Source organism: Ammodytes marinus (genome assembly GCF_949987685.1).
Source record: "Ammodytes marinus genome assembly, chromosome: 22".
NCBI classification, from domain to species: Eukaryota; Metazoa; Chordata; class Actinopteri; order Uranoscopiformes; family Ammodytidae; genus Ammodytes; species Ammodytes marinus.
In genome coordinates this window covers 4,358,005-4,373,016 of record NC_137226.1, presented here as the reverse complement: position 1 = coordinate 4,373,016, position 15,012 = coordinate 4,358,005, and the positions used below count along the sequence as shown (strand labels likewise).

At 39.1% G+C, this 15,012-nt stretch overlaps 1 protein-coding gene across 2 annotated transcripts; it reads right to left on the bottom strand.

The window, feature by feature from the left end:
- Positions 1-241: 241 nt before the first annotated feature.
- Positions 242-13,862, bottom strand: cd9b (CD9 molecule b). Of its 2 annotated transcripts, none has more exons than XM_080051088.1 (8): positions 13,658-13,862; positions 5,450-5,552; positions 2,626-2,723; positions 2,339-2,413; positions 2,157-2,258; positions 1,824-1,913; positions 1,445-1,528; positions 242-957 (listed from the first exon to the last, which is right to left on the bottom strand). In XM_080051088.1, exons 1-8 carry the CDS (start codon positions 13,724-13,726, stop codon positions 892-894), a joined length of 687 nt encoding a protein of 228 aa, XP_079907214.1. In that variant the 5' UTR covers positions 13,727-13,862; the 3' UTR covers positions 242-891. The 2 variants fall into 2 exon arrangements, with proteins under 2 accessions (XP_079907214.1, XP_079907215.1); XM_080051089.1 differs by lacking the exon at positions 13,658-13,862 and adding an exon at positions 10,306-10,459.
- Between the last annotated feature and the right edge of the window lie 1,150 nt (positions 13,863-15,012).

Here is a 15,012-nt window from a genome sequence, read left to right as displayed (position 1 = left end):
GGGTGACACAAATATTACAGCATTTAAACTGTAAGATTTAAATGTACATTTTGTTATTCATAAAAACGTTTTTGTACGGAAGCCCATGTATGTCAAAATACTCACCTTAATGATTTTAACATTTAAAAAATGTTTTACTTTCCTGTCATCACCCAATTAAGATGAAATTACTTTGTAATTTGGGTAAAACAGGGTTATATAACCATTTCTTACAAAAGGCTCAATACAAAATCATTGTACATAATTTTTAGTTTATTTATTTGGCATTGTAAAGATACATTTGAACTGCAGTCATCAAAATATTTGCATAAAACTCGACAGTTCTGCTTTTCATAATAGTAAAAAAAAAGGGCATCTTAATGTGCAACTTTAGGAACAAGCAAAATTAAATTAAAAAACAAAACATAAGTCACATGGTAAAACTCAGTTAGATGCAAAAAGCCTGTTATAATACAGCTCACCACAGGCAAACCAACACATTCTGATTCTACACAAACTGATATTATCCAATGGCAGGAGAGCTGTTAAATTAAAATAGGAGTTATTGGTAGTGATCGTCGATGTCCACCGGAGGGCAGTAGAGTCAATAGCATCTCTTGTTCCAGCCTATCAGCCACTTGCTCTGTATCCAGATTTAAGAGATGAATTCATAACCAAAAACTTAAAAATATAACAATATAAACTTCCCTATATTCACTCCCTTTGTAGTGTAAGGTGTCCTATACTCTCACGGGCCAGTGAGACCATCCTGTATGGATCCAAACTACATGGGAAGAGCGTTTTGATGGTTAAACTCTAAAGCAGCAGGTGGTGAAAGTGAGGCGCGTTGAGTTAAAATAGACGAAGGATGTGTTGTGTTTTGGGTTTTTTTTGTTTTCCTGTGTTGGTGTTTCAGACAAAATCTCTGGATCTCTTGATGGCGCAGCAGAGCATCATGCTGAAGATCATCCCAAAGATCTGAGGAGAGAACGGGGAAGACGTGAGTGCACTTTAGACCAAAGGGTTTATTTTAGATATTTTTTTTACAGCCCTCATCTTTGGAACCTAAGGGAACTGAGGGTAGAAGAGAGTATTCACATTTTTTTATAATTTTTTAAACTAACAGCGTCCCTTTTTAGTTTGGCTTTCAAATTGAATTATCTTTATCCAACTTGCAAATTAAAACTTGCAATTTTTAAATGCTTCTCCAAATGCCACTTTTAATACTTCAATAGACACAGTCACTTTTACAGTTGTTCTGACTGACTAATGTGCATGTTTGGTCATGAAGTCTCCTTTTTGTGATAGTTTTTATTTTTAAATATATGGTTAACTATTCATTTCCATTGTTGCTTTTAAGTTATTGCCCTGGAGAAGCGCTATTTCATTCTGTACGGCACAGATTTGCCGTTTGGTTAGCATTTCAATAAAGTTCTAGAATCTTGAATCTCTTCCACATTCTCACCATGATGACTCCGATCCCGATGCCGACACCGCCGATGATGTGAAGTTTGTTGTTGAACATTTCGTCGATGGCGGTCGGACAACTCTGAGAGGACAGAGAAATGGAAAGGTGACGTTTTACACTGTGTCCTTAGTACATTGTATTTATGGATCCAAACTTTATTATTATTGTAAAATAAAATAAAATAAAAAGGTATTCATACATTTTGAAGGATACAGTGTTACTGATGCTTAGTGAAAACACAGTATCAAGTTTTTTTTCTACCTTTTGAAATAAACAACTTAATTGAATTACATTATTATTACAACAATATTATGTCCCCCTATGACCTTAGCCCCTGTAAATGTCCATCAGAAACCCTGTGTGTCTGCTTTGTTACCGTGGTGATGAGGACTTCTAGTCCGTCCTTCTTGGGACAGACGTCTTTGACGGCGTCGATCACCGTCCCCGTCGGGCCGCAGCAGTTCAGCTGGAGAGGAAACGTAACTTTGAGTTTAGACAAAATCATACAAGTTTATAAGCTGCCATTCATTATACACACATTGTTGCATACTACACTAAAGATATAATGTATTACAGGTGAGGCTACTGGTAATTTCGCTAGTATACGATATTTGGTCATAAAAAAGAGCAAACAAACATAGATATTGGTGTGCGTGTGTGTGTGTGTGTGTGTGTGTGTGTGTGTGTGTGTGTGTGTGTGTGTTCTCACTCCAAAGTGAATGAGTCTCAGGGATTCCTTCAGTGCTTCCTGTCTGGTGTCCTTGTAGTTGTTGTAGGTCTGTTTGTAGAACTCTGTGATGTCCTCCACCACCTGAAACACACAAATACATTAAAATACTGAGTTGATACCATTGATACTAAGGGGTGTGTGTGTGTGTGTGTGTGTCATACCCGGTCTTTGTTTGAAAAGCCCCAGATTCCAGCAGCCACTTCCACAGCGAAGATGATGAGCAGGAAGAGGAAGAACTGAACGGGCAAACAATGACAATGAGTCACTTGCAAAAAATAAATAAAAAAGTATGGTTCCGACTTCTACTTTTACTGAAGCATTTTTACTACATTTTGTGTTTTGAGTCATTATTTTTTTTTTAATATATATATTTTATTTATACAAGTTTAATACAATTTTTTTTAACAATACACAGAAAGACAAGCTGCTTTGAGTCATTCTAACTCACCAGTCCCAGCATGCACGGTGACTCCTTTATGGCGCCACAGCATCCTAGGAAGCCAACAACCATCATCAGAGCACCCGCAGCAATCAGGATGTACACACCTACTCACACACACACATTTGGGACGAGAGATATGACTTTAGATTATGTCATTCGATGTGTTTTCATAATGATGAATGCTGTACAGTAGCCACACAAATATCTTCCTCCTTCAGTGGCTCTGTCTCCAAAGCTGTAATTAAGATGTTTGTCATTTTCAAACTGCCATGGCCTGTCTGCCGATCGCCCACTTCACCGTCAGTTTGATGGAATCGAAACAGAAAGACAGAAAATAGGCCGAGAGTCGTTTCTGTGTGAGACGGTCGGAGAACACAAGAGTCGAGGGGACAAAGATGTCCCTGTCAAATGGTGAAGAATGGAAGCTGTGTGTGTGTGTGTGTGTGTGTGTGTGTGTGTGTGTGTGTGTGTGTGTGTGTGTGTGTGTGTGTGTGTGTGTGTGTGTGTGTGTGTGTCGGCCTCAGCTGCCCTCTGCTTGCCCCAAAAACCAGGCTGTTCCTGTGATTATGAAGCAACTGCTGACAGTCAGCAATTCTGGAAATCAGTGAATATCTCCTCATGATCCGTTACCTGTTTGAACTGTGTGCGCACTGAAAAGCAATCTGGTGTTAATACACAGCCTAGGCTCTGTCTGTATACTGGTATCTAAAGACAAGGGGCCCGTTTACAGAGCCTAGGCTGTGTATTAACACTGGATTTGTTTTCTTCTCAGCAAGCACGCACAGTAGCCTATGTTCAGGTATCGGATCATGAGGAGATATTCACTGATTTTGACAATAAGTGATTTTGACAACAAGCATTCTCCAGAATCGCTGACTGCACCTTTAAGAGCAGCTTTCACACACACACAGTAACAATCCCTAATGCTAACGGCGTGAAGTGTACTTAACACTAAACTCTGCTCATAACATTTCCTTAAGACAGGAAGTTCCCCTGTGGGATCATTAAAGTTTCATTAAAGTGTTAAACAACCGTTACAAGACAAAAACGTGTTTCTTAAACCCAACACATCTAATGATTCTGCTGCCGGAAAAAAATATGGTGAGTTCCAGACAACTTGGTAGTTGAATTTTTCAAGCTCTTACCAGGAAAATAAGACATGTTCCTACTTGTGAGTCTGTGTGAACATGTTATTCCAAATCAAAGTGTTGTTCAGTCATGTATCTAGTTTTAGCTTTCTATTTTGTGTAACATCATTATTTTCTATAGAACAATTTCAGTTTTTATTTTACATTTTCGAAATACAAATGTCAATCAATCAACTCTGAAGCGAATCCATCTACCCCGACTTCAAGGTGAAACCATAGAAAGTATATTAAAGGGTGAAACATGTTTCTGACGTCACATCAACGGTTTAATGTTTTGCAGCTGGAACTCTTTGAGGTCAGAAACCGGAAATTACAATTGGACAATTCTCCACATTCCGACTTGTCTGGAAGAACGCAGCAATCATAGCCCCTTTTACACAGAGATTGCGGCATATTGACGGAACAACATCACTCCAATATGCCGGCTTTGCTTGCTTCTGTGTTATTTACACAGAACCAAGCAACGCCGGCCCGCTGGCGCATCAGTAGTCCCTTTTACACAGCGCTCCGGAATGAAAGAGGTGCTTGTAAACAGCGTCAGGTGTGGCGTAAACATTTAGCGCCGCGCCGGTCAGCTGCTTTACAATAACAACAATGGCCGGTGAATTGAGAGCAGAAGTGCTGGAGCTTGCAGTAAGAGGGCCGTATTTTACTGTCCCCACGATGTGCCAGTTGATCTCGCTACGCGCTGAGTCCAACATCACTGGGACAGTTAACCAAACTGACTAAATCAATCCGACCGCTTCACCTCTGTGTGTGTGTGTGTGTGTGTGTGTGTGTGTGTGTGTGTGTGTGACAGGTTGGTTGTGAGCGAGTCTCTTTGTGAGGGCAGCGATCTGCCAATCAGACATACACATTCACACAGTGTGTGAAGTCACGTTACTGTAGACAGAAATAAAGTGTGGATATACGCTCAGACTTGGGATAATAATAGCGGCGGCGGAATGTGTTAGCAAAACAGTAGCTCTGTGGCTAACAGCTGAGCCGGAGCCTTCAGTCAGCTGAAGCAGACAGTCTAGCGGGGCGAGCAGACTATTCCCCTGTTACTAGGTCGACCTTCAAGCTGAACAAGAGCCCTCCGCTGCGCGTCGGGCTCCTGCTTCAGCTTGTCGGTCTTTATTTCTAGCAAGTGACCCGTTCGCTATACTTTATCCCTTACTTAGCCTAGCCTAGATTTCCATTGTACAACTTCTCCTGGGCAGAAATAGACTCATACACTCTGCAAAATGAAGCGCGGGGGTTTGGATTGAGCAACGGACTTTATGATCAGCTAGATTATACACCGTTCCTTTTATTTGGTGATTTTTACGGGACATCAGGCCGCCGTGGTTAATGTTAAACACACGTCCTTCAACTGCTAACATGGTCGCATGTTTAGAACGTAGACTATGGAACGTCAAACGCCCCCCTGTTCCGCAACAACAAGCTGGAGCATTTAAACAGAGAGGCGGAACTGATCGTGTCGGGAATCTTACTACCCCCCGAGGTAGTAAAATTCCCGGAACGATCACTCGCACCTTTCTTCCCTCGTTCCGCAACTGTCGCATTTATACTGCAGGGCGGAGGGCCGAAAGGCCGGCATATTCCCGGCTTTCACTGGCTGTGTAAAAGGGGCTCATAGATAGTGTTCCATGTATATCTATGGCAGCCATAGCCACCAGTGTGACCTAAGGGACTTTTACCCGTGAAGAAGACGGTGGGCGCGTCCTCTCCCTCAAACAGTCCGACCGTCCTGGTGTCAAACCTCAGCCACAGGCCCACGGACAGCACCGCCGTACCTGCAAGCTGAGAGACAGAGAGAGAAAAGGTTAGGAATTAGCCTGGCACCGCCCGCCTACCTACTTCCGCTCAATTTTCATTACAAATGAAATGAAGTATGATGGTCTGGTAGGAGCAGGCTAGTAATGAATGGGTAAAAGAACAACAAAAAAAACACTTAAGGAGAAGTCATGTTATTAAAATCACGTTGTTAAAATCAGTGAATATCTCCTCATGATCTTCTACTCTTTTGTAATGTACCGTATGTCCACTGAAAAAAACACAGCGTTAATGCACAGCCTAGGCTCCGTGAACTGGTATGTAAACAAAGGGCTCCATCGTAGCTAGCAACATACCAGTTAAACAGAGCCTAGGCCGTAAGGAGATATTCACTGATTTTGACAACAAGTCTTCTCCAGAATCGCTGACTCCACCTTTAAAGTTAAACAGCAAAATAACCCCAACATACGGACTAACAGAAGTCTTCTTGTGTGTTCACCGCAGTGATTAACCACACGGCTGGAATGACTCGATATCTCCTCAGCAACCACAAAACACAGGTTCACATCATCTCTTTGTCACAACACCAAATATTTTCGCTGACGTCTTTGCACCAGGAGATATGAGACACAAACAGCAGCAGATGTATAGAGGACACTTTCTGCCCCAAATCGTCCTGCTACAGTCGGCTGACCCTGAATCAGTGGGAACCCACATCCGTGAAATCACCACAACAACAACTACGCACACAACCACCTCACTATGCTGATCTCAAGGTCTGAAGTAAGTATCGAGTCATGATGGCTAAAACCGAAAGATTAGTACATACATATTTCCTAGTATATGCACAGTCAGTTTAAAACGTTGCTGAAGACTCGCTTTATTTGCATTGGTCTTTTACACAAGTTAACACTCCTACTCCTAGTTTTGACACTCCTAAGCTTTTTATTTTCATGTATCTGATGTCTTTTTGTTGTACATTTTGTACAGCACTTTGGTCAACTGATGTTTTTAATGTGCTATAGAAATAAATTTGACTTTGACTATTTCCCTGCAGAGCCAACTAAATCTTGCCTTTTCCCATTAACAAAAATATAAAAACTTACTCACCGCCACACCTAAACATGTGTCAACACCAAAAATCCTTCAGTAACCCCCCCTGTCTGATTTGTAACTCATAATGTGTCATAGCCTTTATACGTAGCCTTGAGCTTCATCTGTGTCTAAACGCATTAAACTTTAAATTATTGAGCAATCATCATTATCACAACTTATCTTTTCATCTGACGATTATAAAGCTACAGAAACAGATTCAATCATTGACATCATTCTGTGTGTATAATGAGCCTCTTTACATTAAAGATAAAAACACAATTAGATACCTGTAAAGTAGAGTACGCAGTGTTAGATGGTTATTTTATTTTGTCTTTTGTTTGTGTGTTCACTTTTTCAGTTGTGTGTTTGTGTTCTTAAAAAAAAATCTAAGAGAAAAAAAAGATAAATCACTTTAGCGGAACAATAAGTGTCCTAGAGATGATGAATGGATATTGGTGTTAATGTCCAGTGAACACACCCAGGAGAGTTTAGGGTTTTTGTGCGAAACGATATTTAAGCATCCTGTAACAAAAACAGCTTGAGATTCTCTTTAGCTCTCATTAACCACAACAATGCTTCTACTTCACCATTAGCAATACAACAGGATGAATAACTTATTGCCAGCTTTTACAGGGGTCTGTTTTCAAACTGTCACCACTGCCTTTAAACACAATACTGTAAATAATATAAACTAGTGAATTGAAATATCCTTCAAGGCACTGCATCTTGGGAAATGTAGTGTTGATTCCTAGAAATCTGTTTACAGTTATGCGTCTGCTGTGAGCCCATTCAGCAATCAGCCCAGTCATTAAAGGCTAAAACTGACCACACACACACACACACACACACACACACCCCCCCCCCCCCTTCCATAACATGTCATAAAAAAGGGTCCGGTGTTTCACCTTCAAATTTGGGATGTATAAAAGTAATCTAATTGGATGTTGTACTGTTGTCATCTTATTTTGTCCACACATAACCATCATTAACACACCGCTTACTGATGACGCAAATTGCCTAAAACAGTCATTTAGCAAAGTCATAATGTGAGCAAACAATCACAGTAATAGAACGGCAGGTAAATCCATTTTGAATACAACAACAACTACATAGCTTCCCCACAAAAACAAATGATCGTGTACAAAGTGGAAAACATGTTTGGGGTTTTCAAAAAAAGCTATTTCCTTCACAATTGTTTTCTTCATTTAAAGTGGATTTCAAACCCATTGTCTTTCAAGCTCTGACTTTGCCTGAAGAGATGTTCAATTACCTGCGACATAGTCAGCATTCCTGTGTTATTCATCTCTCAGAAACATGCTACAAACATGCAAGTCGTCCTCTTTGATGACTACCCCTGTATTTCACAAAGAAACGCCTACATTGCTCCTACACCTATACACTGCTCATCAAAGTGGATATTTTTATTTATTTTTTTTAACTTGAAGAATCGCATGTGGGGAATTAACTTTTGAGTAGTGGAATACTGGCTGATCTTCATCTAAATCGAAGCGCCTGAAAACTTTTGCTTGAAATCAAAGTAAGGTAACACTTTATAATAACTATCCGTTGTAACTCGTTAATAGATCATTAGTAAACTCTTAATTAATGATTATTAATGATTTGTTAAGTGTTTGTTAGCAGTTTGTTAAGGATTTATAACAATGGTAGATAGTTAATAGCTTAATAATTGAATCAGTTCATCTGGGAGGTAATCCGAGATTAACTGATCACGTCACGTTCAAGTCCATGGCATGCACAGTGTGTATTGAGTTTATTTGAAAATGGGGCTGCCCTCAGTTGCCCATGCACTGTGTATAGTCTATAGCCTATTTCAGCCTCGTCGGTATCTCGGATTACCTCCCAGATGAACTGATTCAATTATTAAGCTATTAACTATCTACCATTGTTATAAATCCTTAACAAACTGCTAACAAACACTTAACAAATCATTAATAATCATTAATTAAGAGTTTACTAATGATCAATTAACGAGTTACAACGGATAGTTATTATAAAGTGTTACCCAAAGTAATTCTTAAATATTAAAATAAAGTGAAAATTTTAAAAATGTACCCGTTTTGAGAGTTTAACTCAAAGGAATTTGTATAGCTAATATACAGTTTAGTTTTGCAGAACAGGCTCTTCTTGAAATGGAACGTTCGTAATATCCGACTCACTGTGAGACCCTTTAATCATCTGTTAACTATTTGTAATGTAAGGGCCTATAATAAAGAAAAAAGGCGGGGTCTGTTGAAGTCTTAACATTTTTAAAATCATTAGAATTTTTGGCATTAAAATGTCTAAAATGTGATTTTGACAGGTCTTTACAAAAGTATTTATATTAGGGGGTTAACGCTAATCTTATAAAGTTGGTTTAAATAAAGCCTAAATTATGTTATCGACCAACCAATACCATTTTCACCATTTAATCTAACTGGGCATTTCACGATTAGCAATTGTTCTTGACGATCTATTTAAAACAGCTGGCTAAGATAACCACATGGGAATGCTTGCTTTGACTGATAGTCTACTAATAGCTCACTTGAATGTTTGTTTTGTCTGATAGTGTTTTATCAGAACTTTCAGGTATTTACTCATCAAATAATGTACCGTGTTCGACCCCTAAAGCTAGAATATGGGGAAGAATGTTGTTAAACTAGTTCTAACAGACAATATTTACCTAACTATCCCTGAGTTCCAAATCACATTTTTTCTTCTTACTACACTACATACTAAAGTACAGAAGAGTTTTAGGGCCACGTGAGATAAAAATAAAAATTGCATTTTAGAAGCATGGCATACAGGGTATTTGGCATATACTTTTTTTTTTAACTGAAAATTGCAAATGTATATACTTTTTACTATATTTTGTCATATTTGATCTGTTAGTCTAATTCTTCCAAGTGTGTAGGCAAAAAAAACAAAGGTAAGAATTTCATTGTACAGTGCAACCATCTCTTTTTCTGTACATATTAAATACATATCTTGAATCTTAATTCTTGCTAAATTACTTGACTTATCAGTTCTAAAAAACAACATTTAAGAAATACATTTTAAAAACTATTTGTACACCATATGTTTTAATTTCATGCCAGGTATGTATTGTATATTGTGATATTACAAATTCTCTTGAAAAATCTAATGGAAAGGTCTGGATAGAATAACCACGTGGGAATGCTTTTGAAAGTCCCCCTCCCTCCAAAATGTGCTCTGCCTATTGTTAGCTCACTTGAATGTCTGACTGTGGAGAACGCCTCTGTCTGAGAGGGTTTATCAGAGATTTTAGGCATTTACTCTCTCAAAAAAAATCAATTATCACTACATTGCAGCTGTATTTTATGTCAGCAGTTTGTAAACCTGGAAGACCCACCTCAAAAAAATTGCTTAAACCATTCTCAAACTCATTTTCAATTTGATTTAAAAAGATGCCTTAAGTTCTATTTTAACCAAAACGTGTATCCTCAAAATACTAGCATCCAACTTCTATCAAACCATATCAAGTAACACATTTTCTTCAAACTAAACCTAAATGATTTCAGATCATTTTCACTGACATTCCTCTCAATTGGCAAACAATGGATTAAAGCAGATCCTTCCAACACCGGCTTTACATACAAAACCAACAGTCTCATGTTTCAACCACAACTCACTAACACACATATATAAATGACAGTATTCTACATACCCAGAAGAGAAAGTTGAACACAAACACCAGGTATTTGACGCACTGCATTCCCCCCATGGCTCCTGACTTCAAGATGCTTTTCTTTAAAAGAAGAAAATCCAAAATACTCCAAAACTGCTCTAGAGTACAACCGTCTTCTTTGACACAGCGAGCGCAAGAGTGAAGAGAAGGAGATGTTTTGTGTGTATGTGTGTGGACCACACCCTTGCATGCCTCACCTGGGTCTACTTGTAGAAGAGAGGGGGAGGGACAGAGAGGTGGGAGGGGGTTGGAGTAGTGTCTGATCCACAGCAGGAATCACAGCAGGTGAATGCAATAAGGAGCAAGTGTATTAGAAAGTACCAAGGCAAGGATACAAGCTTTTTGGTTTATTTTATGATCAATGAGGAAATCAATTCAATATACTGTACATAATATAAGTAGTATGATAGTTTTTTGTTTTGTTTTAATAAACTGTGGGCCCTGCAGCTGTAAACAACAACAGTGAAACAGTAGCTTTTCAGGAAGCTTTCTAACTTCAAATATTGTTCCAGGGAACCAATTCTCCTTACAAACTCAGATACAGTAGGTGGCGGCATAATAGCTGGAAGTTGGTTTGTAGCCCGCCATTAAATTGAACTACACATGTTAGGATCAATGTAATGGTTTGTGTTTGGATTAGATGCCCAGATCGAACAGTCACCACTGCATTTCTTTTCCTATCCCACCCTTATCAAAAACATAGGCTACTTTATTATGGGCTGTGAGCATTCATACATTTAGATTTATGTGTGTCTTACAATTATTTAATTTAAATTCATTGTGTTTTCCTCTGTAAATCAATTTTAATCGATTTTAAAATACTCATTGTGACATCTTCTGTCTTATCATAACTTTGAAATTCAAAATATGTATGTTTACAAAAGAGAAGGCAACGCAAGGCAAGTTTATTTCTATAGCACAATTCAGACACAAGGCCATTCAAAGTGCTTTACAGGGGCAAGATTAAAATACATCAAGTATAGCATAAAAGAAGCATAAAAAGCAGTCAAATAATCCTCACCTTTTAAAGACAGGAAACAAGTGAATAATGGATGTTATTGACCATCTGTCTCTGGGTGAGTAAGACCCCGTTTCCATTTGTCTTTAACATGTGGTTTTTGTGATCCGATCACGTGAATACAGCTCTAACTACAGGTGAAAACCCTCTCAAGACGCATTGAGATCGGATCACAAAAACCACATTCGTAGGTGGTTTACGTCGGTTGTGTCGGATGTGTCCGCATTCATTTGGTAGTGGGAACACCAATGTGACTTTTGTCCACATTAGGGACCTCCTACTCAACTGCCGCCACCTGCCTGAGCGGAAATACGTTGAAAATGCATCACTGGCGTTCATGCAGCTTTTATAGAAGCCTCATGAACGTTAGTTGCATCCGCCAGTATTGCAAATGACAAGCTTTCTGTCCTCTGTTTTCATTTCACTGCGTACATCTGAAAACACGAAAATCGCTGCTATTGCTATTGTTCTTATCTGCTTAAAAATAAAAGTCAACTCGCGTTTAGCTAGTAACAGGCTTTAAATGTGAAGGCGCACAGGCAATATTCTGTTCGCACGTAAAGTAACTTAACTGCATAAAGCCGTGTACTGGTGAAGAGTGTATTAGACGTTAGAAAAGCCGGCCGGCGAGCACACATCTTTCACCAGCCAAAGTGGCGTAATACCTTACTCGCCTCGCATAAGAGTTTTTACTTGTATATACTATCTATGATATTTAGCCGCATTTGGCGAGTGTTAATGTAGAGCCCTCTAAGCAGTGTTGTGCATCGCTCCTCCTTGTCTAAATGAGACAGTAGCCTATCTTGTCAACCTAGACTGGTAATTATCTTCGCATGTAGGCCTAATGCATTTTAATAGCAAATGCGATTAAAACTGTGGCACTGTACAGCCCTGTATGTTTACTTGTTTGAACCCCACCGGTTAAAAACAGCAATGTAAACGGAAATTATGTACGTGTTGATTTAAATACAGCGCGGGTAAATGGAATCGGATCACAAGTGGACAAAGAAGTTACATTTGAAAATACAAGTGTGAACACACGGACTGAGAGCTGGCCACTTGTAACCAGATTCAAAAAGTCAGATGTTAATCCCGGGTGGAAACAGGGTCTAAATTATGCCAAGATGCTAATTTTGAATAATTTAACAACAAACAAGATGTAGAAGATTATGTGTATGAAGTGTATTCAGTATTCAAACATACACACACACACAAGAACACACACACACACACACACACACACGGCTCCTAGGACTGTGGAGCAGTGATGTTTGCTGAGGTAACTGGAGCTGCCCTCTTCTCCCAGCAGACCCAGTGAAACCAACAACACCAGCTTTGTTCCCAAGCTGCAAAAAAGCCCCCACCACACACACACACACACACACACACACACACACACACACACACACACACACACACACACACACACACACACACACACACACACACACACACACCACACCTCTCACACTCTTTCTCTGCTTCTCTCTCTCTCTCTCTCTCTCTCTCTTGTTGCCGTTAGTAACACACTATCTGCTTGTTTTACAGGTATGTTAGCCTGTCCACGCTGCAACATGTTGGAAATGGAATATTTGTTAATAAAAGTATTTAGAACAATTACGTAAAGGTACAGTGTGTAATATAGGAGTATTTGGCGTCATCTAGTGGTGAGATTTTAGATTGCAACACTCCCTTGCTCACCCCTCCCCTGGTTGCTGCAGTGACAGTACTCAACAAAAATTCTACAAAAACAATTGAATAACTTATCACTGAGCAGATGTCTGTGGTTAGTCAACACACCAAAATGTTAACGGTTACAGAAGGTCTAAGCTGTTTGACATAAAGTTGACAACATGAGATTTTAAGGCTATCGACACTGAAGAGTTTAAGAAATGCCAAATTTTTAGGGCCTTTGGAAATGATTTGTATAGATCCAATCAACTGGTTTAACATCTTAAATATTTTTATATTTATATTTATATTGAGTTTTTAAGTTTTTAATTTTTTCCAGAAAGTAAATCCCTCTGAAAAAGCGATCATCTTAATATATACAGTTATTCATAGATGTTACACAGTAAAAAAAAAAAAATAGCTAATAATTTTTTTTAAATCTCCCCGACTGCACATGCGCAGTCAGAAAAACATCCGTTGATGCATGAACTTGCACGATGCAAAACTTAATGATGATATCATTTTGTACTGTGAAATAATATACATAACAGACGCAACTTATTGTTTTACATTCTCAAATCAATCTTGTAAAAAAAATAACGTTAGGCTATTTGTGAATTATTTTGAGGATTTCTAACTTACCCAGAAGACGAAATTGAAGATGAACAGGGCGTATTTGACGCACATCTCCCAGCTGCTTAGAGCCGTCATCCCTGCTGCCTATTTTCACCGTGTTATCTTCTTAATTTAACTCTGATATATCTGCAAATCTCTCGCTGTGTCTCTGTCTTTAGACGTTCGGCTCTGACACATTCGGCTCTGTTCGGCTCTGTTCGGGTAGTTCCGTCGGTTGGAGTGTTCAGACAGAACGCGCGCGCTCAACAGATGCTGCTCTGTTTTGTGTCCTCGCGCCTGATGATCAACTGCTCAAGAACACCCACAGAAAAGGAGACAGAAATAGAGAGATTTACGTCTTTCTTTCCCCTCTCTCTCTCTTTTGTTTGCTTCTATTGTCTTTGTTACAGATAAACACAAATTTGGCAGCAAGAGCATGGTCACATTTTTAGAGTTTGAACTCTAAACCTCATTATCAGCCTTCAAAATGCCATAACGGTCAACTCCGACCAGAACCAGAGCAGTGTGTGTGTGTGTGTGTGTGTGTGTGTGTGTGTGTGTGTGGCATGGGCCCATAGTCTCTCTGTCTCTCTCGCTCTCTTGTGACTTCAGCTGAACAAAGACGACAGTGTGACCGGTCAGCCCACAACGTTTTGTTTGCAGCTGCACACACACAAACACACACACACACACACACACACACACACACACACACACACACACACACACACACACACACACACACACACACACACACACACACACTCACACACTGATGGTGATGAGGATGATGATGGAGTACAGTGCGACACAGATGACCAGAATCACAGTAAGAGTGAGATACCTGAAAACACTAAACTCACCCAAAAGCCAATATTTGGGTCTTAATGTACATGCTTTTTCATATTAAAATACTTACATTTCAGTTCTAGTCCTCCTATTGTACTACAAACACCCATTTGAACCTCAGATACAGGAAACACTGACTTGTTATAGTCAAGTGAGAAATAAAATATGCAGAAGTATGTACTATGAACGTCATTATGATAAGATCCACAAGCCATATAGAATTGAATAGAATACTCTTTTTTGACGCATGTACAACAACATTGGATGCAGTCCTATCAGTGAAAACATAATAAAAGTGCAAAACAGGTAAATAAATACAAAAAAAATACAATAAATATCTTCTATTAAAATGATTAACTTTTTGATATAAATGATTTTCTCATTATTTACATATTTTCTGTGTAAGTTCTGCGTCTTCGTTTCCGCATCTACTCCCAGTTATTCTGTAGCCTTCACTGATCACGTTTAAAAAAAATATATAGAGGCAAAAAACTGTGAACAAGATGCCCTTTCATTGCCGAATTTGGGCTGTT